General features: G+C 39.4%; 1 protein-coding gene across 2 annotated transcripts in view; it reads left to right on the forward strand.

Moving 5' to 3' along the window:
• Window positions 1–27312, forward strand: part of IQGAP2 (IQ motif containing GTPase activating protein 2) — a 264053-nt gene that overhangs the window by 201409 nt on the left and 35332 nt on the right. For both annotated transcript variants that reach the window (XM_010949276.3, XM_074360016.1), the window contains exons 15-22: window positions 2878–3045; window positions 5373–5515; window positions 7311–7481; window positions 13158–13241; window positions 14381–14452; window positions 15107–15176; window positions 18783–18991; window positions 26797–26946. In XM_010949276.3, coding sequence (XP_010947578.3) covers window positions 2878–3045; window positions 5373–5515; window positions 7311–7481; window positions 13158–13241; window positions 14381–14452; window positions 15107–15176; window positions 18783–18991; window positions 26797–26946 — 1067 coding nt within the window. The remainder of the gene's footprint in view (window positions 1–2877; window positions 3046–5372; window positions 5516–7310; window positions 7482–13157; window positions 13242–14380; window positions 14453–15106; window positions 15177–18782; window positions 18992–26796; window positions 26947–27312) is intronic.

Here is a 27312-nt window from a genome sequence, read left to right on the forward strand (position 1 = left end):
AACTTTTTCTCTTAGAGCTCAAACCAGTTTAGATGTTATTTTATTCCTTTTATTCTGTGTTCTTTTCATATTTGGCCTGTGAATGTTAAGTTGATTGTGTTGAGACTCACAGTTCTATTTACTATGAATATAAGAGATTTTTTCAAATATATGTGATTTTGTACTCCACACTTGAGCATTAAAGATCCTTTCTTCTACCTCTGTCCTCTCCCTGGAAAGAGTTGATACACTATCTTCTATGATATATAACAACAAAAAGATGCTCTAAAGGTAAAACCCTATATTCTTAAACTGAGATGAGACTCTTCCAGTTTTTGCAACAAGGAATTGAGTCTTCCTTTTAAAAGCATTCTTCATCCTTTGTATGAAGACTTGAAAACAGATTCTGGTCACATGTTGCAAGTATCAAACCCACTCCCAGATAAGTTGATAAAAGAAAATGTGTTGGCTCATATATTTTACTAGAGGCAAGATTTAGAAGGGCAGAGTAACTCAAGACTCCTTCATTTTGGCCCAATGTCCATTTTCACTGAAGCATCTTACTTTCTTAAAGTAGGTTTGTCTCCACAGTTGACTCCTTAGAGCAATGTTTTTCAACCATTTTTCACTATTGCACCCTGAGGAATCTTTTTGGTTTTTTTTCCCCTAATTGATCTTCACCATGAAATCTTAATACCACAGATATATCGTGGACCAGTTTATGTGCCATGTGTAGATCTGAGCTTTTATATGCAGAAAGATTTTTTTACTCTCTCCTCCTGAGAACCAGGTTTTGCCCTACTGGGGCTTATGTCACCTCTTTAGAGGATGCATGCCTTAGAGAAACCCTGCTGGTATGTGGATTAAGATGTAAAGCATACATTTTGCAGGGCCTCTTAGGAGATTTGGGATAGGTTTCTTAATTTGCTCCTTAGCAGAAACTTTCTGGATATCATTTGTCTGATATCCTCCATTGTCTGGAACTTAATCACAACCCATAGATTAAGCAGAAAAGCCATCAAAATAGATGTCTCAAAGCCTGTCCACGGAACTGGTTTTCTCAGCTCATTGCAGACCTCTTGGACAGATGCTTTGAGCCCCTTTATTCTTGTTTTAGGCCTAAGGCTAATCTGTTGGTTGTGTCTCTTCCCAACTCAGAGTCCATCAGAAGCTATGATTTAGCAAAGAAGTTAGATGTTTGGGTTGCCCCATGCAGGCACTCAAACAGGAGCAAGAATTGGTAGCTGACAATGACATTAGAGGAAAACTAAAAAGAGGAATTTGAGACCATTTAGTGCAGGAGCCAAGTAGCCCAAACACCTCCATAGTCCTTAAATGATCACTCACTGTCTTAGAGCACAGTTAATTTTCATGACATGAAGTACTCTTCTGGCAGCTCTCAGCAAACATTAAGCACCTATTACGTACCAGGGACTGTGGGTAAAATGATGAGTAGGATGTAAACTGTTCTGTTAGGGGTCTTTCCAGGGCTTTAGATTTTCCTGGAACATGATTCTATTAAGATGAAGGCTGGTACATAAAGGAGTAAACTTCAGCTATCTGGAAAATTAACCCGTGGACCCACTCCTTGCACATTGACACATACGTTTGCAAGAAACGCATGCTTTTATAATACCCATCTTTTAAGGAAAATAGCATTTAACTGGGTTAGATGAAGCTATCAGATGTAATCGATGTGAGAATTCTTTGTTGTTTGCATGTTCTTCCACTTCTCTCAGACCACAGACTTCTCAAACGTCAGTACTGTATTTTTCTCACTCTGCAAAGCTTTCCTGGAGAAGAGGAAAAGGGGGGCAGCTCACTCATTCCTAGTAACTTCTATAAATGAAAGAACTTAGCACTGTAACTTGTTCAGCAGCACCTGGAGTTGGCCACGGAAAGTCTTTACGTGATCCTCCAGATTTACATGACTTGGGCTCATGGCTGTTGAAAGTCAAACTCTCTTTTACTTAACACATCAGCCTTCACAGTTCTATGCATGTGTGAACATAATTGGATGATAATAATATACTATTTAGCATTTGTATGGTAGAGTATGACGTGTCTGTTCAAGAAAAAAAAAAAAGAAAGAAAAATACCCATCTCTCTTCATCGAGATTTTTTTTCATCTCAAAAGTACTTTAACCTGGTTTCTTCCATTTTTTGTTCTACCTTTTGAACTCAGTACATTTACAGGTTGTGTAGACAGTAGGTTCCATTGGTTGGGCCAGAATATTCTTACCTGGAAAAGTAGATAATAAAAAATTGACCACAGGCAACCAAGAGTCCAATGCGGTTTTATTTATGAGGAGACGCAGAGATCTGAAATAGGATAACATGCTTTCTGTGTCTAAATTGGCTCCAGAATTAAGTTTCTGGACTCCACTGCACAGTTCCACCAGCTGTGCCTGTTGTCTTTCTAGAACATTCGTTTGGGTTGCTAACGACAATCTTGCAAAGTATACTAGCACTATACAAGAGAATGCCAGCATTTCCATGGCTTAGATAGCATTGCACTTGTTCTAAAATAAATACATGTCTTTGTAAAGCTGGTTTTCCAGTACTGATTAGTGACTTGCATAAGGGCTGCATATCTGTTGTCAGTGTGTGTCCACCCCATTTCACAGATCACTGTAGTAGGCAAGTCCTACTGCCTTGATACCACACAAGGGTCACCAGGAAATAATGCGATTTTGGATAAACTATACTTCTGAGGAAATACATTTTTCCCACAGCCTGAACACTTGGTGACTGTCTCGGGCATATGTAGTACATACTCTCAAAGGGTCAACAGGTTTAATACCAGTGCGTTCCTAAAAGGTTGACTTATATCTTTGCATGCCTCTAGGGTGAGCACAAGATAACCATAAACAGAAACATTTCTTTTTCGTTACCCAGGGGTTACACTGGTCGTTGATGTTAATCAGTTTTTGGAGAAGGAAAAACAAAGTGATATTTTGTCTGTTTTGAAGCCTGCCGTTGATAATCCAAATGACATAATCCCTGAATGTGCTGACAGGTACTATGATGCCCTTGTGAAGGCAAAAAAGCAAAAATCTGAAAGTGGTAAGCTCCTTCATCATTTAACACCAACTAAATATAATTTTGAATATGATGGTTTCTGTGGCATTGTATTTTCTTAATTTTAAGACAAATATTGCTTTTAAATGAACATTTCTGAAATATGTTTTATCTTCTGTAGCAAAGGAAATTTTTTTAGATGCCTCTTTTATTTGTTTTTAAAAGCTATGATTCACTTGGTGGCTTTGTGTGGGTGGCATAGACTTGAGAAAATACAACAATAAAGAACACTGTGCTTTCCGTAGGTCTTGCTGTTGATCCATACCTCCAGTGATAAGAACTGATTTTTTAATTTTTAAATTTTTTTCAGTGGAGGTACTGGGAATTAAACCCAGGACCTTGGACATGCTAAGCACACACTCTATCACTGAGCTATACCCTTCCCCTGATTTTTACACTAATATTTCTCTCAATCCTTTTTGAAACAAATGATACATGATTGTAAAATATTAAGTAGGAGTAAAGAATAATTTTGAAAATACAAAATAAAGTGCCATGAATTGGCCTCCTAGGGATTAGCTCAATAATCTTGGCAAGTACTCAATCCAATGGCAGATCATGAAATGTTAGCTCTATAGAGTATCTTTTAGATTATGAGTTTAAACTCCTGCATCCCCCCCCCTTTTTTTCAGACTTAGAAACTTACATTTATGAGATTTTGGACAGAGGGAGAAAATAACAAACCCAAAAGGATGAATTTTTGGCAGAGACAATCCATCATTTCTTTAACAGATTTTTATTGAGCACTTGCTATGCCCTAGTGTCAGGGATCAAGGTGTCTCCTGACTGCTAGGCTGATGTGTGTTTGTGTCATAGGTCATTTACATAGTACTTTTCATCTTTAAGAAACTGCTTTGACGGTATAGAGCCTTAGAAGTGGAATGAAAGAAAAAAATCTTTTTTTGGTTCAATTGGAAATTTGTCCAAAAGTACCCTATGTATTTATTTTTCAATTAGTCTGATGTATTTCTAACTTGGGAATTCCACCCCTCAAGTCAGCAGATTTCCTGTTAATGTACGCAAACAAGGCTACTGGCCATTCTCTCTTACTTGGCATCTGGTCACCCTCAAGGCCCTGTTTGCTCCCTCACATCTCATCCTTTATGAGTAAAGAATTGCATACCTGTGTTAATGCAGGGAGCGACTTCCTAGAGACAACCCATCATGATTTCAAATCCATCCTGGCTGAAACTTAGTTTATCTTCTCTTCCCTAAATTTGTCTCCTTTTCTTCCTGTGTGCCCTGTTTTGTCAGTGGCGTAAAACTGTCCCTAGATACCCAATTCAGAAACCAGAGAGATACCTTAGATTCTTTTTTTTTTTTAAGTCAGCTGGGACTTTGTTAAGGATTGTGTTGAATCTTTAGCTCAATTTGAGGCATACTGCCATCTTAGCTCTACCACTGAGCTCTACCCCACCTCGCAGTATTAAGTCTTCTGATCCATGTACATGGCATGTCTTTCCTTATAATTAGGTCTTCTTTAATTCTCGGTCAACAATGTTTTGTAGTTTTCAGTGTATAGAGCTTGCATTTCATTAGTTGAATTTCTTCCTAAGTGTTTTATGGTTTTTGATGCCATTGTAAATACTGTTTTCTGAATTTCATTTTGGAGTTGGTTGTTTTTTGTTTTTTTGTTTTTGTTTTTGTTTTTGTTTTTGTTTTTGTTTGCTAACAGGGAAATACAGTTGATTTTCTTATTGAGAAAAAGTATAAAATTTACTCTTTTAAGGTGTGCCAGTCAGACGTTTGGAGTATACTCACAAATGTGTACAGCCAATACCATTTTATTTGCCTTTTTTCCTTCCCAGTGAGAGAGCTGCCTTAAAAAGGGTGTTCATTCTTCTGAAAGCCTTTGTGAATATGACAACTACTGGTGATTAAAAATAAAATGATTACTTGTGATCATCCTAATTTGACTATGCAGTATATTTTCTAGTAGACTAGTATTTCTAGAGGGTTCTTCCTCATTGCTCTCTTCTACTTGTGGTGCTGTTCATATCTACCTGGGATATCCATTCCTTGTCTGCTTTTCCTTCTTGTTGACCATTTGTGATTCCTATCCTGAAAAGTTTGAGATCCAGAGCTAACATTAGACATGACTCTCTCTTCCTTTTTCTTTGGCTTAGCAGAGACATGCCACTGAATACATAGAACTCATTCCATTTTAATGAGTCATTTCTGATTATTTTAACTTAGACTCTCTGAATGCCTGGTAAAAAACATATTCATTCAGTTATTTTATATTGAAGAAACTACATTAATGTCAAAGAGATCAATGTTCCTCTCTAGAATTGAACAAATTTTTTCTTCAGTGTCTACTGAAGGTTCATGGCTCAAATTCACCATGCGGGAGAAATATGATTACTACTACAACATCGATGCAAAAGAGGGTTCCTGGGTCGCACCTGAATCCTACTTGCCGAAAGAATCATGGCTCATGGGGAAAGAAATTGAGGTAGGAGGTTGGTGTTTGATGGAAAAGTGTACTATATGAAGATAAGTGTGATTGCTCTTCTGTTTTTGAATCAGGGAATTGATGGGAAGAACTAATTTGCTTAAAGATTGGATATGGAGTCAAGTCTTGAGGAACTACATTTGGAGGCAGCTGCCTGGTTACTAACTTCTAGAATGTTTTCCATATAATGTAGCAACACCAAACAGAAAGAGGGGAGGAAAGCTTTTGCAGCTTATTTAAATAGCAGATTATCCTGAGAAATCAATCTTTAGGTTTTCCCTGACACAAAAGCTCACTTAGTGTTGATTCCTTGGTTATCAATATTCAAAATGTCATTTCTTTCTCCCCACCTCAGCCTACAACAAAGATATGTAGATCCTTTAAAAGTGAATAATGCTTCCCAGGGAGAAATACTCTTGAAGGAATGTTCGCCTAGATTGCTTTGGACTTGAGACCAGAAGTTGTACCCAGAAGATGTGAAAATGGATCCAGGCTTTGTAGTGTGTTTAAAGAAAAGATACTTCTAATAATTGAGTTCTGTTTTGAAAAAAACAGAACACACAAATGTAGATCTTATAGAACCATTCAAAGTCACCAGCATCAAAGAGACAGAATCACCAGTGCTAAAACTCGGAGGAAAAACTGTGGCTTGTGGCTGACAATACCACAGACATCCTGAATGACAAGAAGATAGTGAAAAACATATTTATTAACTAATTTCACAGATTCAAAGTTCCCACATCTTACAGGAAAGTGGCATTGTGGCAATGAACTATTAGTGCTTCTTTGTTGAAAAATAAAATTATGGCCAATATTTAAAAAGCATATCCTGTTGTTGCAAAGATTTCTGAAACTATGAAGAAGCAGCATTGAAGAGTTAAAATTCAGAGCCAAAAATTGCTCACGTGACATCTAAAGATGCCCTCGGTATAACTTTGTGAAATGGAGGATCAGGATTAATAAAAAGTGGAGAGTCTATGCTGTTAAAAAAAAATACATATATATTCCACACAGTCTAAAATTACTGATTTTGAGAATGTACATATGTCTTCTCTTAATGATATTTATGCATCTTTTATATGATTTCACTTTCGATTGTTTAAATTACCCATCCTTTGAATCCAATCGCACTAAATAAGAGGCATCAGCCATAGCAGTGAGTCCAGTCTTTGCTTGCATCTCTCACAGAACGTAAAAATAAACCCAGTTCATTATCTACATGAAGACGTCTCACAATCCCCTTTCTTCCTTTTTCTTCCCACTTTCATCTAGGTTTCCCTGTCTGCCTACAATAGCGCTTGTCTTTCCTCTCCCACCCCCTTTCTTCTGCTCCAAGTCTTTTATTTTCCCCTAAATTTGAGTTTTCCTCAACTCGGTGCAGGGGTCTGCCTCCTCTGTCCACGGCAAGAAAGGGGGCAGAGAAGCCTGAGATCTTCAGGGGCACTGCGGGACAGGGAGGAGGCGGTGCCTATTCTTAACTGTAACCATCCTTGTCCCTTTCGCATTCCTCACTCCTGGTCCCTGCCAGCATTATCCATCCCCTCCGCTTCCACATCCGGAGACCATTCAATTGCATTCTCAAACCATCTCAGCACAGAGCTCAGAGGATTCCAAAACCATGTCGCTAGAAAGAAGCTAAGCCCATTCATCCCTCTGCTCTGGTCAGATCTGTTTGTACAGCAGGCCAGAATGAGCTCTCCATGTCATTTCCTGAAAGATAACATTTCCAGAAGCTGTTCTATACGCTCCTTTCGCCCGTTGTGTGAAGTGTAACATAAGAAATATCTCTTGCCAGGACATTATTGAGGAAGTCACAACAGATTACATCCGTGAGAAGATGTGGTCTGCAACCGAAGATATGCTTCTTCGCTTTCAAGCCACAAGCTCAGGACCCCTCCTTAGGAAAGAGTTTGAAGCTAGGAAATCATTTTTGTATGAACAAGAGGAACATGTGGTCAAAATACAGGTATGTGAATCACCTACCACTCTTTACAGAAAACTGTCATGTTCCCCGAAATTGTATTATTTGATAATAGGACATTCAGCTACCAGCATTCTAAGAAACAAATCTGACTGCAGATTTTGTCCTTAATCAGTGCCCCTGAAGTCTGCTTTAGTAAAGACTGTGAGATGGGCAAGATGCTAAATGATTTTTTTTTTACCTGTGGTCTTTTGGAAAGTATTCAGGGCACTGTGAATAGCTGGAGCTGGAGGAACACCTGAGATCAGAGTTGAAATCATGTTTCTCTAAAAAGCTTGAGATCCTTGTGTCATGTACTCTCTGACCTCAGGTGCTTTACGAATTGTGTTTTTTTAGCACTTAATCAATGTTGAAGGGTGTCTGAGTTTCTAAAGAACAGAAGAGTTAATGAAATAGATGTAGCATCTCCAAGAGTACCTTCTCCCTTATAAAATCTCTCATTCTTCATTCAGGCCCGCAAGAGACATCCTCATTCCCATCCTTTTTGTTGTGAGTTGTTCTGCAGCTTACATGGCTTGTCCAGATGTTCCGGTTGGCAGGAAGGGAACTTGCCAAACTGTAGATGTCTCTCTTCTGTTTTCCTTCCAGCATCTCTACCAACCACTTGTTGGTTTGCAAAAGGCCAGGTGTTTGTCCTTTTCTGTGCTTCCAAAGAGATACTGTTTGATGAGCAGAATTCGATGGGTTTCTGCTTTGGCCAGGAACCATGAAATCTCCTAAATAGAAAGTCTTTAAGTTGAAGAGCTTCTCTTTTGTGACCATTGGTGTACTTACCTGCTTCCCCACCTAACTAATTTTGTGCAGGGCAGAAAATGAGTTTTTTAAACTTTTGTATTCTTGTGTCCTGCATATGATAGGTGCTCAAGTGTCTAAATTTGCTCAGAGCTTAAAATGTTATAAGGCAGGAATGATTAATTTTATAAAAGGAATTTCTTCTATAAACCTGACAGTCAAAGGATTTTTCTAGGTGAACCAGTAAGTTTTCCAGTTTATTCCTTCCTTAAATAGATGGTAGGCAGAACACACAGGAAGTGAACAAAATCCTAAAAATAGTCTTCTACCCTGATGCAAAGGCTCTACTTTTGCACAAAATCTGGAGAGTGTCAGCCAGTGAGACACAACGTGGACCAACCTCAAGCTCTCCAGTCTGCCCAGAGCGGTGTTAGAGTTGGGATCCTCCGAAGGGCCCACCAGCATAAAATCTGCCTGATATTAGGACCCAGGGCTGAGGTCACAAGAGAGCTGGGGTAAGGACAGAAACAGTGACATGGAGCCTTTTTCCCCCACCTCCGTGGACGAAGCAGGATTGAAGAGGAAGCCATCGCACTCTGAAGTCACCCTGTGATGCCTTCTTTTTCCCAGTCTTCTGACAGGTTTCTAACAAGGAGGGCATGGGGTCTAAAGGCAGGCTGTAGCCTGAAGGTGAATGTGGGCTGACCCAGAAAACCGAAAGACCATCAGCCGAAGGGAATCAGGCTAATCTCAGTTTTTGCCAAAGTGGCTGGCTCACTCTGAATTAAGAGAATGACATGAAATCTGAAGATTTCACAGCTGTTCCCCTCCATGGAACAACTCAAACTTCTTAGCTGGCTGACCAGCCCCAGACACAGTAGTCTTAGCAGATTCAGAGAGAAAGCTCCCAGGCTGAGGGCATCCACACCCCAGCTCCACCAGGTTCCCACCCTCGGTCTCCTCCCAAGAAATTGGATATGGTCCATAGAAAATAGTCATCAGCAACCAATACTCTGTCTCAGGTGCTTAGGGGACAATTCAAAAGCTTCCCAAGTAAACACGGAAGGATGTCAAAGAGAATCTGTATAGCCGGATTGCTTCTGAACAGTAAGAAGGCCCTGATAAAATGGCCTACATTTAAGAAGTAAGCCAGAAAAGAAATCTCAGCAAAAAAAGAAAATTTTATATCAAAAAAGTGGATATAAGTTATAAAATATAAATGAAGTAAACACTTAATAATACCCTCATTCCAGGAGGGGAGGCTATAGCTCAGTGGTAGAGTACATGCTTAGCATGCACAAAGTCCCGGGGTTCAATCCCCAGTACCCCTTACCTCCTCTCTCCAAAAAATAGAAATTAAAAAAAAAAACTCTTATTCCAGAAGACAGAAGAAAATTTTATACTGAAACTGCTTTGTGCTTTTAAGAAATCTAACAAGACACGTGAACTTAATGAAACAAGACAGCACAATAAAATGAAAAGATGACTGACAGCTAAAGAGAGGAAGAGAAATAATGACATCATAGAATGTCAGTGAACTTGTAACTGCAGAATGCAGAACAGACACCGAAAGTAATTGAAACACATGGAGAACTTGAGAAAAATCACACAGATAACAAAGGAAAAGAATAGATGATTGAAAATACATTTTCTCATCTGAAAATGATAATGCCTATTTTATTGCAGGGTGGTTGGGGTTAAATGGGGTAATTCACCTAACAGCCTTTGCCCAATACGCAGCTATTAGTAAGTGCCCAACACGTGTTAGAAATGATGAGGTGATAGAGACGGTGACTCAGAGCGCAGGTAGCGGGGAGCCAACCTTGAGGTGGTTGGTATGGCACAGAAAGAGATCAGAAAAATCAAAATAGGAAAAAATAGTTAGCTACAGTATTTTTTCTTCTTCTTGAACTGAAGAAAGCTGAAATGCCACTTGGTAGGAAAAAACATAGTAGTGATAAACACCCAAACTTAGCCCTGGGAATTACTAAATTATTGAACTCCGAATTAAAGAGTGCCACAAGCATCTGGGCAAAGAAAAAGAAACGCGCTTCTCTGAAGCAAGGGCATATTGCTGGGAGCCCCAGCGTAGTCTGGGGCTGGGAGGAAGGGGTGACTTTATGTGACAGTTCTTCATCACAGCGTAGCTGACTGCTCTTGCAGGTCGTGAGATTGTACCTTTAAGCAGAGAGGGAAAAGAGATAAATGCTTAGGGCTTTCTTGGCTAACAGAGATCACAGAAGAATTTGTGCTTCAAAAGATAGTAATTTGAATATTACTAGCCTGGGTGCCCAATTTTCAAGCAAAGCAACCAGTTTAGCAAGCCGCATTTCCTAGATCCCTTTTATTTCTTTTTTCTTGTCTGACTGCTGCGGCTAGGACTTCCAATACCATATCGTATAGGAGTGATGAGAATTAGCATCCTTGTCTTGTTCCAGATTTTAGTGGGAAAGCTTTCAGCTTTTCACTGCTGAGTGTTATGTTGGCTGTGGGTTTGTCATAAATAACGTTCGTAATTTTGAGATATGTTCCCCCAGTTCTCCTTTGTTGTAGGTGCATTACACAGAAAACGGTAATTTATGGTAACAAAAAACAAAACAAAAAGATGGCTATTATGAATTTTCTGTCAGGTTCTCATACCAGTCAAGAGACTGATGTTTTTGTAAATGCCTTCTGTCTGTAATTATCTATAAAATGTTACTTCTAAATGGCTTTATGGTTTAGAAGTTTGTCTCCTTTTGCATTTTATCAATTGCTCCTTCCTCCCAACTTTATACCTATAATTGGTATTAATAAAGAGCCTCTAATTAGAAGAGCCTGCAATCTCTGGGCCTTGCACAGGAGTTCAGTTGTTAGCTCAGAATAAGAAAAGCCAGTCCTGATGGAACTAAAACTTAGTTTCTAACAAGAATGTTAAATTTTGACAAATAAAATAAGCATGTAATATTCTGCTTCTGTAGACCAAAAACCTAAACCCAGCCAAGTTGCCTTAGTTTGGAAAGGTAACAATAAAATATGTGTAGATTCCAGAAAAATCTACATAATCGATAAAGAGATGGAACATAAAGTGTAATCTTCACGAAAGTACCATTGGCTGTTGGTGAGCCCTAAATCCTTAGTACATTGAAAACAGTACAGAATAGACGGGAGGGTTCTTTCTACCAGTGCAAAACTGCTTCAGCATTGCATCGTGTGTTACTGTGACAGACTACTTGTCTGGAGTCTTTGTGACTCTCAGCTAATAGAGATTAATAGCGTTTCTGGAATTGAGATAATTCCAAAAAAGTGGAATGAGAACCTGGGTTAGTCCTAATTCCTGGTTTGCCTTTCAGTTTGGATTGAGAAATGGGGTGTATAATACTATTTGCACATGTGCACCTCTGTGCTTTAAAACAGTGTCAGCCACAGAAACACGTGAATCGCCATCGAGACCCAACAGGACAAATACGGCACTAGTTAAATTGCCATCAGTATGAGTGCAATCTCAGTTTATCACTGTTGCTCTATTTGTAAATATTCTGTTCTCTACACATTTTTGTTATTACAAACAATGCTGCAAGAAAAATCCTTATATATTGTTTTTCTACACAGGTGCTTGTATCTCCTTAGGCTAAATATGTTGAAAATTAGAAACACTGGATGAAAGGCTAAATAATTTCCACCTTGATGCTACTAAATGCCCTCAAAAAACAGGCTGTACTCGTTTGTAATTTTCCCAAACCCCACTCCCCATCTAAGCTGGTTTTCAACCTGCCTTCTCTCTTCCAGGATCCCTCATAGTTTTGGGCCCATACGCCTTCTGATTTTCCAGCACTATGATGGATTGCTTTAGAAGCATATTCGTTAAGATGTTTTCACTGGGGAAAGCTGGGTGAAGGGTACATGGAACTCAGTGTGTTATTTTTTTGCAGCTTACTGGGAGTTTGTAATTATCTCAAAACTAAGGGTTTTTTTTTAAAGCATTTTTGTCATTTCTAGGGATTTAAATTGAGAGGGGAACTCTGGAGCAAGTGCTCAGTTGATCACTTTTATTCCAACCTGACTATTTTGAATCATTACTAAAAAGTGTATAATTTTTCAAATGGTAATAAAATTCCACAGATTTTTTTAAGAAGAAGGATTGAGGCAGATTGATAGATGCAGACATAAAAAGAAATTTATAATTTTTTAATTTATAAAAATAACTAAATTTCATGTTTGTCCTTTTTAACATAGAACTTGCATTTCTTTTCTAACTTGAAAGACAAAGTCAGGGGATTAGAGTGAGTTACAAAGCTATGTTTCAATAAAAAGTTCTCAAAAGTGAATTGGAATAAACATAACTATGGATTTGATCATTCTAAAGATATCAGTTTGTGTCCACGTTTTCCAAATGTTTCCTATCAGTACTCTCTTTAATGGTGATAATCTAGTAAAGCTCTGTTGGATGAAGCATCATTAAACTTTATGTGAAAATAGATGAAATAATAAAAGCTCAATCACAGCACTCCTGTGAGGGTCACAAGTCAGTAGAGCATCTTCATTTTTAGGTGGGCTCACAGTGGGCCCCTTGGTGGAGTAAAGATACTTACTTATAAGTCATTATTTTGAAGCATATTGTTACCCAGTTCCATCATTACCCAGCTCATCTCTTGGTATGTTTCAGGGCAATTCCATTTTATTATTACTTCTTTATCACCCAGGGCCTTGGTAAAATTAAGCTTCTGAACCAGAAACTGGGCTTCCACCTGGTAATTCCTTTCCCCAACTTGGGAGAAGCCTCACCCGTGAGCTAGTGCGTTCTGCCCAGTTTAATGTCCACCCCCAAGAGGTGATGAGATTTGGAAGGGGAGGGTCCCCGACAGTGTGCCAGCTCAGTGTCTCTCTGTTCTTGCACTTTCTAAAACAAACAGCTGCACGTAAGTAATTCCGTAACTCTATTTTCCACAGGCTTTTTGGAAAGGACATAAACAACGGGCGTCATACATGCGCAGGCGACAAATGTTCATTGATAATGCTCCTTCTGTCGTGAAGGTAAACACCCTTTCTTACCTGAGCAAGTGCTTGACATAAACTTTTCCCTTCATTTTCATTTTGCTCTGGAAGACAGACTCTGTATGAGCCTTGAAGTCAGAAGCAAGTCCTGGGTTTGAGTTTTACCTCCACTACGCACTTAACTGATCATCTTTCAACAAGTCCATTAAAACATATGTATTATCTCTGGTCCTTTATAATAAATGACCTTTCTCTAAAAAGTCCCAGTTGATTAGTTAAAATCTAGGGGAAACCCAGCTTTATTTTATGTTCCTCCTGTCATATTCGCTAATAATATTTAGAATGCTCAAATTCAACAGTGCAAACCTTAGTTGTAAGGCAAATGCAAACCAGTGACAAGAGGAGGTGGAGACAGTTAGGGGCTGTATGTGGGTGGTGGGCCGTCTGACCCAGCTTCCCCTGAGGCGGGCTGCTCCGAGCTTAGAGAAAGAACAGGCACTGTGGTGCCCACGCTCCCAGAGCCGAAATCCAAAGGACTGTACAGCTGTGAACTTGTAACAACTTGGAAATCCAGATGAAAGAAGAGGAGGGCTGAAGAGAGATGGGAATAGATGAGATTCATTAAGACTTGAAACTGTGAAGACCGAGATGACATGGTCTAGACCCCATTGTGCATTATTAGCTCCTGAATGAAAAGATGTCCTGTGCTCACCATGAAACACATGCCTCTTCTCTCAGAAAACTGTGGGTCACAGTTGGTCCCTCATGAGACCTCTTGAAATATTTTCCTGGAAAGACCTGAAGAATATTGGGTGCATTTAAGGGATGTTGAGAGCAACCCTGGTCTTAGTTTAGTTTGATCCCTGACCCATTGCAACTCTTAGCAAAATGCTTTACCTGCTTGGCTTCTACTTATTAAGATTAAAGCAAAATGGTACAAAGAGCCATATTACCTTCCCCACCATTGCATGTAAAAAGTTCTGAACCCCTAGGAGAAAAAGCAAGGAAAGAAGTAGGAGATGAATATTGGGCGTTAGATGTTTACTATTCAGTAGGCTGCTAATTTTTACTTTTTTCAATCAAATAAAATAATGCTATTTTTTTTAGAAAGACTGCATAAAGTGATATTAAAAGTTGTTTGATAATTGCTCTGATTTCTCTGTGTGACTGGTTTTTAGATTCAGTCCTGGTTCCGGATGGTAACAGCACGAAAGAATTACCTCTCACGACTGCAGTATTTCAGAGATCATGTAAGAGACACATGTGTGGATTTTTCTCCTGACTGAGAATGAACTAAATGAATACTTTGTTGAATGTTAGCATCAAATGATTTTTAAATGGTAGAATCGAACACTAGGAGGAAAGTACAGGTTGTAAAACTCAATACGGTAATTTTTGGAGGCTTCTCGCATTTTTTTATTCATAACTTATATTCAGAGTGAGATTGTACCATCCAAGACTGGATAGGAAAGGCATGAGGGAAAAGTGGTGTGAGCCTAGTGATGCCAAAGAGAAAAGATTCTAATGAAGGCTGTTCCAAAACTGGCTCATAAAGTTTTTATTGTTGCTAACTGAGTAATTTAAATAGAAGCCCAAAAGAGGAATTTTTTCAAGATCTTTAAAGAACAGATATGTGGACATAGATTGGACCATCTATGTTTGGTGGTAAAATTCTGTTCCCTTTTTAGACGTCTTTATTTAAACAGTCCCTTTGCAATCCTGGTTATACTTTTAGCTAACTTATCTGACCCTTTCTTCAAAGGGAATGCAAAAATAAACATTGAAAACGCCATTTCTAAATACTGTCAGTTCTAAATAGTGTCTGTTCTTCAATAGGTCTAAATTTTAAAGTAGTGGAGTAGATGGAACTCTGGAAGGTCATGACTGGTCTTATTCTTTTGCAGAGCAATGAAATTGTGAAAATACAGTCTCTGTTGAGAGCAAACAAAGCTAGAGATGACTACAAAACACTGGGTAAGTGGGAGCATTCTGAAACAAAGTAGCCCTTATAAACCCGGCAAGGACACGTTCTCTCCATCTGAGTCACTTCAGTGGCTGCTCCAAGGATAGAAGATGCCCATGATTTCCAATAGGTTTTGACCATCTCAGGCCTCAGGTTCTGAACCAGTACACAACGGGATGACAGGAGATGGGCCTTTCTGTCTAAGTGGAGTAGATAGGACTTCTTCAAAAAGAATGGACTTGGGAGGGGGATAAATTAGGAGTTTGGGATTAACAGAGACACACTACTATATATAAAATGGACCAACAAGGTCCTACTATATAGCAAAGGAAACTATCTTGTAATAAACCTATAATGGAAAGGAATCTGAAAAAGAGTATGTATATCACATACATATATATAACCAAACCACTTTGTCATACACCTGAAACTAACACAACATTGTAAATTGACTACCTCAATTAGAAAAAAATGGAGTCAGCATAAATGCTGATATTTTTATATTAAATTTGAGCTAAACTCAGGAATCTAACCCCTAAGAGTTAGCTAGAAAATAAACATGTATTTGAATACTGTTTAATGTATTAGTGGCCGATGATTTTTTCCTCTTGTTTTAAGAATAAAACAGTCATATAAGAAATTTGGAAATACGAGTAAGAAGGGGAAAAGCACATCATTTCATCTCGTAAAGATAACTTACAGACATCTTCCTGTAATTTCACTCTGGACTTCTCACAGTACCTATGGTTTTTAAATTTTTCTTTCTTATAATACTAGTATATGCCACTTGTAGAAAGTTTGAAAACAGCAAAATAAAAGAAAAATCACCCAGAAATAGCATTCACATTTTGTGCTCTTTTTCAGTCCCAACTCTGCATATGTTTGTTATTTTTTTTTTTTGCGTAGTGAAGATCATTCTTTATATGCTTGATTTTTAATATTCTAATTATCACATGAATGTGTGATAAAGGGTGTGTCCTAGATTAAGTGTAGCAGAGCTTGCTGATAGGTTTATTAGTACTGCTCAAATTCTTAACGTATTTAGATCATTCAAGATGAGTTTTGAGAGGGCAAAAAAAAACCACACACACATTGTGTATTTTCGTGATGAAAGTGGCATTATGTTCTCTCTGACTGCCTTGTTTCATATTTTTATTCCTTGGAAGAAATTAAGAACTGTTTAGTACTATTCCTAGCACAGTGCCTCGTAAGTAGTTCTGCCCACACCCTTTATTTTCTAAACCCTGTCTGAGTTATAGGGTGAAGTGTATGGCCCAGGAAACCTCTTCCCTGCTACTTGGTAAAGAAAAGTCTCAGGAAGCCTCAGAGGCCAGGTTCTGCCTTGAGCCTGTGGAATCCACTGGACACACCTCGTTCCACTAGATTCCAGAATTCAGCACACAAACTGAGGAAAGGTCACTGGTCTTTCAAGGCCACGTGGCTCCACTTTGGAATTGATGGGCTTCATCTGTCAGGTGCAGATGTCTTCAATATTTTGCAAGGAGGCTGAATAGAGGGTTTGTTTTCTGAGCCCTAACATTACTAAAATAGGTAATTTAAGGGTAAATCTTCCAGATGAACACAGGCTGCTTTTCATTTCCTTCCAGGAGGCGTGTTTTTGTGGTTACCTGTGGTGATGCTTGTCACTCGCTTACTTTTTTTAGAAATGTATTTAGTTACAAAGATAAAAGAAATTCCAATTAAGAAATCTAGGTGATTCCCTGTTAAAACGTAAAAGGCAGATGGAAACTATGTTAGTGAATAAGTTTGATCAGAGCTGCTCTGGGCTTTAGCAAATAGGGTGGCTTTGTGGTGACCGAGCTGTAAATTCTCACCTCATTCTCAGTTCAGCATCTTTAAGCTGAACTGAGAAAACTAAGCATAAAACTAAGACATGGAGTCATAAAACTAAGGCATTTATTTAAGCTGAAAAATAGATCACTTTTCTTAGTCTGTCGTCATCCATTTTCACCCATTCCTTCTGGAAGGGCATTGAACATATTCAGGTTTGGAAGTTGCTGGAGCTGTAACGTGGCTGCTTTTAAGGGCTGACTGTAAAGTCGTGCAATTCCCTGAAATGAAAGGACCACAAAGTGGTGCGAAGGTATCACAAAGATGTCAAAAAGCTGACTGTTGATAGAGGAACGACTAAATTGGAGTCAGAATGATTAGTAAAGCTAAAATATTAATTTGTTTCTACCAGGCCTACTAGCACATAAAAGGATACACAGTCCTTAGGAGCAGGGGAGAGAACTTTAGACACAGATGAGATGGTCTCAGCTGTGCTGCATGAATGAGCTACAGGAACGGTGTGTGGCTTAGGCTGTTTCTGAAGTGGTTATGTCACCAGCAATATCCTTGCTGAAGTAGAAGGAAAATAAATTCACACATGCTCCATGGATCAGGAAACAAATGGTCCATGTGTGACCCAAGATAACTTGGAATCTAGTGGAAATGAGGTATTATTATCTCATAGATTCTGCAGCCTGGAGGCAGAACTGAATCTCTGAAGCTTCCTAAGGCTTTTCCTTGACCACTGCCAAGAAAGACCATCAGAAGTGGCACATCAGTACTACCGATGACTCTAGATTTGGTTGTTCCTGCTGGCTTCATGCTGTTCATTGTCTGTGTTGTCAGCTGAACTCTTTATTCCTGGAGAGTCAGAACACCGCAGAGCCAAACTGGAAGTAAAAGGAAGCTTGAGTAGGGCCTTCGAGGTAAAGGAGAGGATGGTTATTGAGGTTACCACCACTGGACTGGGCTCTCTCAAGTCATCTTTGTATCACTGTATCTAATCATTCATCACTGAAGGTTCAGATAGTTTATTTTTAGAGTTTACCCAGAGTAGATCTCACTAAACACCTTAAAAAAAATTTTCCCCCCAAGTCAGAGTGCCAGGGGATTAAAGCATCATTAGAGTTGAAAGCACTAGGGAAAGCCCTTGTAGAATTGATACGGATACACTTCTCAGCCACTGAGCCTGGTCTCTTGGCTCTTGAGTGCCTTCCTTGTCCATGATGAAAGGACAGTGACCTAGTTTCAATTTCTAAACGTGCTTTATTTCTGCCAAGTAGAACATGTGTTCCAGTGGTCATTCCGTTGGCTCCTCTTGGGCCTCATAGTTCTCCCCTCACTGACCTTTTCTAATTCACCTTTCACCTAGTTCCTGCTCCTTCCCCAAGGTTTTTGAGCTGAGAAAAAACACTTTCTGCTTCCTGCAACAAGAACAGAAATCTCTTATCTGGCTCGGCCACAAGCTCTCAGAGCCAAGACAACTCACATTAGCATTCTTTCCCAGGTTCCTCATCCATAAGTCACAGACAGATAGAACTATCTCCTCGGTGCGTGCGTCCTGGGAGCAGTGAAAGAGAGAGCTGATAAACGAGTGTTAGATACTGGGGAAATAGTGAGGCCAGACGTTATCAGAGGCGTGCATTTATTTATATGATCAGTTTCCTTGTCCAGATTTTACATGAGTCACAATGATTCACCCCGGAGACCAGGTACTTCCATTGCTATATTTTTCTGGCGATGCTTTATTGAAAGACCTGGTTTCTTTCCTATTGATGATCATTTCAAACATATCCAGTTAAAGCATGCCTTTCCTTTCCTTGCAGTTGGCTCCGAAAACCCACCATTAACAGTAATCCGCAAATTTGTACACCTGTTGGACCAAAGTGACTTGGATTTCCAGGAGGAGCTGGAGGTAGCACGATTAAGGGAAGAGGTGGTGACCAAGATCAGGGGCAATCAGCAGCTTGAGAAAGACCTGAACCTGATGGACATTAAGATTGGGCTCCTGGTGAAGAACAGGATCACGTTGGAGGTCAGTGGGGTTCGTGGGACTCTTGGCTCTTAGAACAGAGAAGATGCTCATCTATTTGCCCACAATACCTGGGTTCAGCTCAGCTCACCTGGAGTCCAGAAGGAGTGGTCCAAAGTCTGTTTACCATTTTTATTACCACTGAATGGTTCTAAGAGCTGCAAAATTCTATGCCCCCCTTTTATAACGTTTGGTACCATCCAGAAGGGAAATTTACATGAAATAAAACCTACTTACATCTGTATCTTCATAACAAGACTAAAGCCCTTCTATAAATAGAAAAGAGAAATAAAAAGAAATTAATTTGTAGTAAAAAATGCCTATTTCAATATAAAAATACATGGGCCCACAACGGTAAGAGGGTGTGATGAAGTCACCCGAGATTTGGGCCTCTTCACAGAATACCCGCTGACGGAGTTTCAGGTGAGCCCAGTCAGGTGGATGGTGGAACTGCCCACAAGTTCATTTTCCAAAGTGAAGACCAGCTCTTTGTGACATTCAGAATAAGCCAAGTGTGGTCTTCCCCCCACCCCTGCCACTTGACATGGAACTGCTGTCCTAGGAAATTAAGTTTATACTAAAATTGTAAGGGATATATATTGTGCTTATGTGTAAAATGGTTAGATTCTAGGCTCAAGCAATTACATACAGAATTTTGACCTGCATAAATGACCAGCAGGACATTAAGAAATCCAGCCATGCAAGATGTAGACAATTATGTACACAGGACCATCCTACAAACAGCAGGACAGTAGAGCATCTCTCATCCCCCACTCCCTCCAATCAATAAGATGTTAACCTCCCCACACACATTTCCAGAATGACCCCTACAGGGTGGCGTTTCCCAAATAACAGCCCCTAAATAAATAATGCAGTAGTTTTATATTATGAGAAACCTGCCGATGTCAGAGGTCCCTAAAACCACGTGAAAAGTCATTTTTACCCAAGAAGGGGAGATTTCTAGGGTAAAACCTCTCTCTACGTCTCTGTTCCTATGCCACGTCAACTTTCAGAGAACTGATAGGTCAGGGTGGGGGAAGCTGACCTTCTGGATATTTGGAGAAGACCTCCCTGGGTCAGAGGTAGAAAGCCAACTTCCAGTGAGGTTCTGGAAAACTAGGAGATGGGCAGGCATGGGAGGCTACCAGCTAAGAGACCCTTGTCTCCAGTCCTCACACAGATACCAGCAAACAATGCAGAGAAAATAAGGAGTCATTATTTCCTTGCCGAGGAAATGATCATCTTTTCTAAACATTAAGAAATAAAACTACAATTTGAATGTTCTGCATTTAACCTTACTTTCATTTTTTTTTAATCCAAAAAAACAATAGTACTTCAGTCTTTTTTTAAATAAATGTGTTTGTAGGGGGTTGGGAATATAGCTCAGTGGTAGACTGTATGGTTAGCATGCATGAGGTCCTGGGTTCAATCCCCAGTACCTCCATTAACCGAAAAAGAATAAGCATTTGTATTCTTTGACACACATGAAAACATTTAAAGTATAACGTATTCCAGAAGGTCCTTCAGAGAATGCCTTTTATAGCCTTAAACAGCTGTTTTGCCCTCCTTCCATAAAGTTGTAAACAGGAAATGCCTTGCCTTTTAAAATAAAGGCTTAGTTGCAAAAGAGTAAATAGTAGAAATATATAGTTTGTGGCAGATTTTCAGATCTTTATGAATGTTAAAGATGTTTTTAAAGCATTACTGAGAGCTTTGTGAAACAAAGTTTATTTTTTAACTCATATTTTCAAGCACCAAGTATTTATCAAACACTGATTAGAAGTTAAACTAATGATTATCAAATGTGTACTCTTTGGTCTTATCATTGATAGCAGCATTTTTGGTTTGATGATAAGAACAGTGCAGATGAAGCTTTATTTATAGTAGTGAAATAATGGGAAACAACCCAAACCCAAAAAACAACAGAGGACAGTAGAACAGCCTAATGTCTATGTTACACAGCCACTAAAAATAACTTTTCTGAAGAATATTTAAGAACGGGGAAAGGTTTGCAGTATAATGGAGAAGAAAATAGTAAGTAAAACAGTTTGAGTTCCTTTATTATAAAAAATAGATACTCTTAAGCTAAAAGGAAAAAAAATTAAGTGATTTTTCTTTGCATGATAGAATTAATCTTCTGGAAACTTATGTTTTAAACAACCAGCATGTGTTAAGTGGGAAAAAAAGATTATTGAGGGGAGGGTATAGCTCAGGGGGAGAGTGCCTGCTTAGCACTCTTGAGGTCCTGGATTCAATCCCCAGTACCTCCATTTAAATAAACAAACAAACAAACAAGCCTAATTACCTCCCCCCTTTAAAAAGTTAAATGAATAAAAAGATTTTAAAAAGAAGTATCTTAGTTCTTCGCAAATCTAGGTCTCTCTAGTAACTGTGTGTCTTACAGTTCTTTAAAGCTGGCATTCCTTCTAGAGACCTCAGACAGTTAGGGGGCGAGTGAGGTGGCTAATGCTGGTTTTAGGCAAAAGGAAAGGTTTAGAAACAGAGACAGTAGTTGAAGTCGAAGTTTCTTGGAGGACTAGGGAGGAAGAAAGGTATAGACGCAAACTAGCTTGAGGGAAAACCTAAGTAGAAATTGAAGTTAATCTTGAATTGCTAAAATTCCCACTGATGAGTGTGACGTGTCATGTAAGTGCAGATTTGCAGGCTGGCGCTGCCCGAAACCCAGAACTGAAATTCATGTAATTTTCTTAATTTCACCACTTCACTGCTTATATTAGCATGTTCCTTGGGCATGCTCCTTAACCTCTCTGAGCCTTGTTTTCTTGCTGGAAAATGTGCTAGTGTTTTTCATGGATTGTTTTTAATCTTCACAGCAACTCAGTGAATGCTATTCTTTAGCCCACTTTATAGGTTTTAAGGAAGCTGAGTCTTGGAGAGCAAGGTCAAAAGCTTATCATGCTTTGCAGATACCCATACTTTTATGACCCCAAAGCCCAAGCCATTTGTACCAGTCCACACCTTCTCCAAAAGTGTGTATACTGTAGCATACTACCTGCATGCAGATACCCTGTTACCCTGGGTGGGGAAAGATGGTGGCAATTAGGGCAACATCGAGATGCGGGAATATTATGAACAAGTTAAATACTGTTGCTCCTTCAAACCGGTATTCCTCAAATGTTCAAAATTTATAGATAAAAATAGAGGACACTAAATTTCTATTAATAAAAAGCATGTGCCTCTCTTTGGAACCCCTGTGTGGGTTGGCCTTTGTCCCTTTCAAGACTCCCAAAGCAAACCTCCGTTCACACCAGAGCTTCTGTGAGCCAGGTGTCCTTTCACGGGAAAGAGGGAAGACAGACTTAGCACGTTCAAGTGCGTGGCTCTGCCCTCAGATCTCCAGTAGACAGACTGTTCCCTCTGCACAGCTGCTCGCTTTCCCCTCCCGCCTTCCCCTCCAGGGCTCAGCATTTGACTCTGCTATTTCCTTTCCTCCATGACCCTTCCTGTCCCGTCTTCACCAAATCTATTAATAATGCAAAGGAATTTTGTTCTGCGCCAGAGCTTTCTTGGCACCCCATGTTCTCGTCTTCTGTGTATGTCACAAAGCATTATCCTAAAGATGAAGTCTACAGCAAAACGAAGGAAAAGTCTCCAGTTTCCAGAGCAACTTCCACTGAAAATAGTTAGGCAGAGGAGCACTGATGGGGAGGTTGAAAATACCAAGTTTTTTCCTCTATATATTTAATATCAAGATAATCAATGTATTCCATGCATTTGAGGGAACTGAATGATCTCCATGTCACCAGTTATTTGAAGAGGAGACACCTGGGTTCAGTGGAACTGTAAGCTGGGTAGTCTAGTGATAGCTTCGGACTTCTTGTAGCTAAGGCTGTCAGGCCACTGGCTGCCTAGGCTTCTCCTTCAACTCCATCTGGAGATAACTACACTTCCTTTCTTCATCTTGAATGTACTTTACATACTTGTGAAATAAGGGGGGAAATGTCACCTTTTAAAAATTTCTATAGAAAGGCAAATCAGATTCCCCTCTTCATCTCAATAAACAGGGGAACAGAAGTCAATGAAGTCAAGGTTGCCTCTCTAAGCTGAGAATGAGAGAGAATGAAGTCATAGACCCAGAAGGCAATGGATATAAGCAACCACGTGGAACTGTCTAACCTCGGGGCTCCAGGGGTTTTTCCCCTACGCATGGGCTGACCCCAGCTATAGGAGAAGGGGCTGCTGGAGGCAGGCAGATTTCGAGCTTGTCCTATACAGCAGTTCTCAGCCCTGGGGATAGTTAGAAATGGGGACAGGCACCTTTTTTGTTGTGAAAATGACTAGGAGAACCCCGCTGGCATTTGGTGGACAGGGGGCGGGGATGCCCGATGGCCAACAGTACATGGACAGCAAAGCGTGTGTTGCCTGCAGTGCCTGGCAGGCCCCCAGTCAGGAGCAGTGGTAGAGCATCCTGATACTGGCTGCAAACAGGACGGGCTAAGAGCTCAGGGAAGCAGATGGAAGAAGCTGTAGGAAAAACCACTTTCTTGCCACCTGCTCTGTGGGGCAGTGTCCCAGTGTTAAGGAGCAGAGGAGGCATTCTAAAGCCGTGGCTTTCATGTCAGTCATGTACCATTAGCGGGTCATGAAGCCAGTTTAGTGTGTCACGTCGGCAGTCTTTAAAAATGGAATAGAATAGGGGGTGGGGAGGGTACAGCTCGGTGGTAGAGTGTGTGCTTAACATGGGTGAAGTCCTGGGTTCAATCCCTAGTACCTCCATTAAAATTAATAAGTTAATAAACCGAATTACCTCCTCCCCCCACCAAAACAACAACAACAACAACAAAAGGAATAGAATGAAAGCCAACTGAAAATACGAGTGTGTCCCAGCAGTAAGTGTGTGGGGGAGTGTGTATCAAATAAAGACCTCAACTATATTTTTTACTGTGGGTCTCCATAAAAATGTTTGGTAGACATGTCCTCGTAAAGGACCTACTCTTGTTCATGACCCTTTAAGCCCCTGAAGGGGACACAGTAGCCTGAGGTAACCCCTTGACAATGTTTTCAGCCACCCATTTTCCAAGATTCCCTATAAATGGTTAAAGGGGCATGATGGGGGAGGGGCAGGAAGCAAAACTTAATTTTGTTAAATAATCCATCTCTAATTAATTTCTACACTGCAGATTTTTTTTGCGATTGCTTTTATCAGTTGAAAAGATATGATTCATCTCTTAAAGGTTACAACTTAGTGGTGTTGAATATATTCCCAAAATTGTGCAACCATCACTTCTCTCTGACTCCAGAGCATTCATCCCAAAAAAGAAACCCCAAAGACAGTGTTCCGGAATGAGATCGTGGTGATGGTTGCACAACCTCGTGACTATACTGGACAGCACTGAATTGTATTCTTTAAAAGGATGAATTTTATAGTATGTGAATAACACTTCAATTTTAAAAACTAAAGAAAAAACACCCATATTAATTAATAGTCACTGCCCATCCACTCCAACTCCCAGTCACAGCAAACTTTAATCTCCTTTCTGTCTTTGTAGATTTGCCTCTTCTGGATATTTCGTCTCGATAAAATCACACAGTATGTGGTCTGCTGTGACCAGCTTCTTATACTTAGCATAGTGTTTCTGAGGTTCACCCAAGCTGTAGCATGAATTAGTACTTTATTCTTTTTTTTTTACAAAGCAGCTCTCTTTATCCTAATTTTGCAATGAGGATTTTAAGACACAGGTAGGTTAAGTACATTGCCCAAGGACATAACTAATACGTGGTGATTGTACAGAAGTTTAACCACATACTTCACTGAGCATACCATAATTTGAATCTACTCTTCCACTTTCTGTCAGTTACCGTCTATCATCAGTACACTCTCCACATATTCTCAAATTCTTCTCCAAGGTTCATGTCTTTTTTAAAGCAATACTTGGCTATGCCTGGAAGACACTGCTTTCCATGCAGGCTATTTTAGACTTTGTTCATTTTTTTGTAACATTTTTTATTGAGTTATAGTCATTTTACAATGTTATGTCAAATTCCAGTGTAGAGCACAATTTTTCAGTTATACGTGAACATACACATATTCATTGCCACATTTTTTTTTCCGCTGTGAGCTACCACAAGGTCTTGTATACATTTCCCTGTGCTATACAGTATAATCTTGTTTATCTATTCTACATTTTGAAATTCCAGTCTGTCCCTTCCCACCCCCCACTCCCTTGGCAACCACGAGTTTGTATTCTATGTCTATGAGTCTGTTTATGTTTTGTATTTATGTTTTGTTTTGCTTTATTTTGTTTTAGCACATATGAGCCATCTCGTGGTATTTTTCTTTCTCTTTCTGGCTTACTTCACTTAGAATGACATTCTCCAGGAACATCCACGTAGCTGCAAATGGCGTTATGTTGTTGATTTTTATGGCTGAATAGTATTCCATTGTATAAATATACCACATCTTTATCCAGTCATCTTTATTCCTGTTTATTGAGAAATAGCATTCCATTATGTGGATATACCACTTTTTTTGGTCCATTTATCAGTTGATGGACATTTGAGTTGTTTCCTCTTTTCAGCTAGTATGAGTAATTCTGCAGTGAGCGTTCATGCACATGTTTTTGTGTGGACACATGTTTTCAGTTCTCTTGGGTATATACCTAAGAGCAAAATTGCTGGGTCATATAGTAACTGGTGTTTAACTTTTGAGGAACTGCCAAATAACTAATAGTGTTGAGTGTCTCTTCATGTGTTTATTAGCCATTTGTAGATCCTCTGTGGAAAAATGTCTATTCAAATCCTTTGCCTAGGTGGGGAAGATATAGATCAATGGTAGAGCGCATGCTTAGCATGTATGAGGTCCTGGGTTCAATCCCCAGTACCTCTGTTGAAAAATAAATGAGTAAAATAAGTAAACCTAATTAGCCTTCTCCCCCCAAAAAAGAAAAAATGAAATAAAGCCTGAATAGGATGAGGTGAGTGAGACATTCAGACTCACTCACTTAGATACAAAATTTTTTTTAATTCTTTGCTCATTTTTTATTGGGTGGTTTGTCTTTTTATTTTTGAGATGTAGAAGTTCTTTAAAGTACATTGTGGATACGAACCTCTTATCCAATAAATGATTTGCAAATGTTTTCTCTCATTCTGTGGGCTGTCTTTCACTTTATTGATAATGTTCTTTGAAGCACAAAGGTTTTAATTTTATGAAATCCTCCTTATCTATTTTTTTCTTTTGTCACGAGAGCTTTTGGTGTCTTATCTAAGAAACCAGTGCCCACATGCACAAAGATGCATATACAAGAAGGTTCACTACACGCTCTTTGAAATAGTAATAAAATGTAAAGAAACTAATTGTCCATGAAGAGGAATGTGATTAAATAGACTATGAAACACACCCCCAAAAGTAGCCGTTGCTTAATCCAGGATCACAACTATTTTTGCCTAGGTTTCCTTTCAAGACTTTTACAGTTTTAGCTTTTACATTTGGTTCTTTGATCTCTTTTGAGTTAATTTTTGTTTATGGGTTGAGGTAGGGGCCTGACCTCTTTCCGTTGAACCTGGATATCCAGTGGTCCTAGAATCATTTGCTGAGAAGACTATCCTCTCCCTATTGAATTGTCTTGGGACCTCTGTTACATCTTAAGGGCAAGTGTGCGCAGCTTTGGAGAACACAATATTCACCTGCAAGCTGGATTTCCTTAATTTGTTTGATGTCCTCCCCTCTGTTTTTTCATGAGGGAAATGTGGAAAATCAGTCTTTCCAACAATGTGTGTCTCAGGGTGTCTGTGAGGGGAGGAAGTTGAGTACTAGAGTTAAAAGTAGTAATTTCATAAAATTTTTCCAGGATGTAATTTCACACAGAACGAAACTGAATAAGAAAAAAGGTGGAGAAATGGAAATACTGAATAACACTGACAACCAGGGGATCAAAAGTTTGAGTAAGGAGAGGAGAAAAACACTGGAAACGTATCAGCAGCTTTTCTATCTTTTACAGGTGAGAACAATTTCTTTCACTGTGAGTGTTGGGTAAATGCTGTGTTCCATGTCCATGGTTTACAAAGGATCTTCTCCCAGGCTAAAGCTATAATAGTTTACGTGTTCTGAGCATCTACTAAGTACCAAGTGCTAGTCTAGATGCTTTACATACAGTATCTCATTTAATTCTTACTACTTGGGAACCATCAGAAAATAATTCTTACTGTTATTCCCATATCACATATGAGAAAACTGAGAGACAGCCAGTAAATGGCAAAGCAAGGAAGCCCGGTGGTTTGACTTCTGACTTTATTCATGCCCTTCGTGACTACATTATACTACAATTATCTGCAAAAACAGTATAAATCTAATAGGAACGTGAGCT

The sequence above is a fragment of the Camelus bactrianus genome, chromosome 3, assembly GCF_048773025.1.
Source record: "Camelus bactrianus isolate YW-2024 breed Bactrian camel chromosome 3, ASM4877302v1, whole genome shotgun sequence".
Taxonomy (NCBI): domain Eukaryota; kingdom Metazoa; phylum Chordata; class Mammalia; order Artiodactyla; family Camelidae; genus Camelus; species Camelus bactrianus.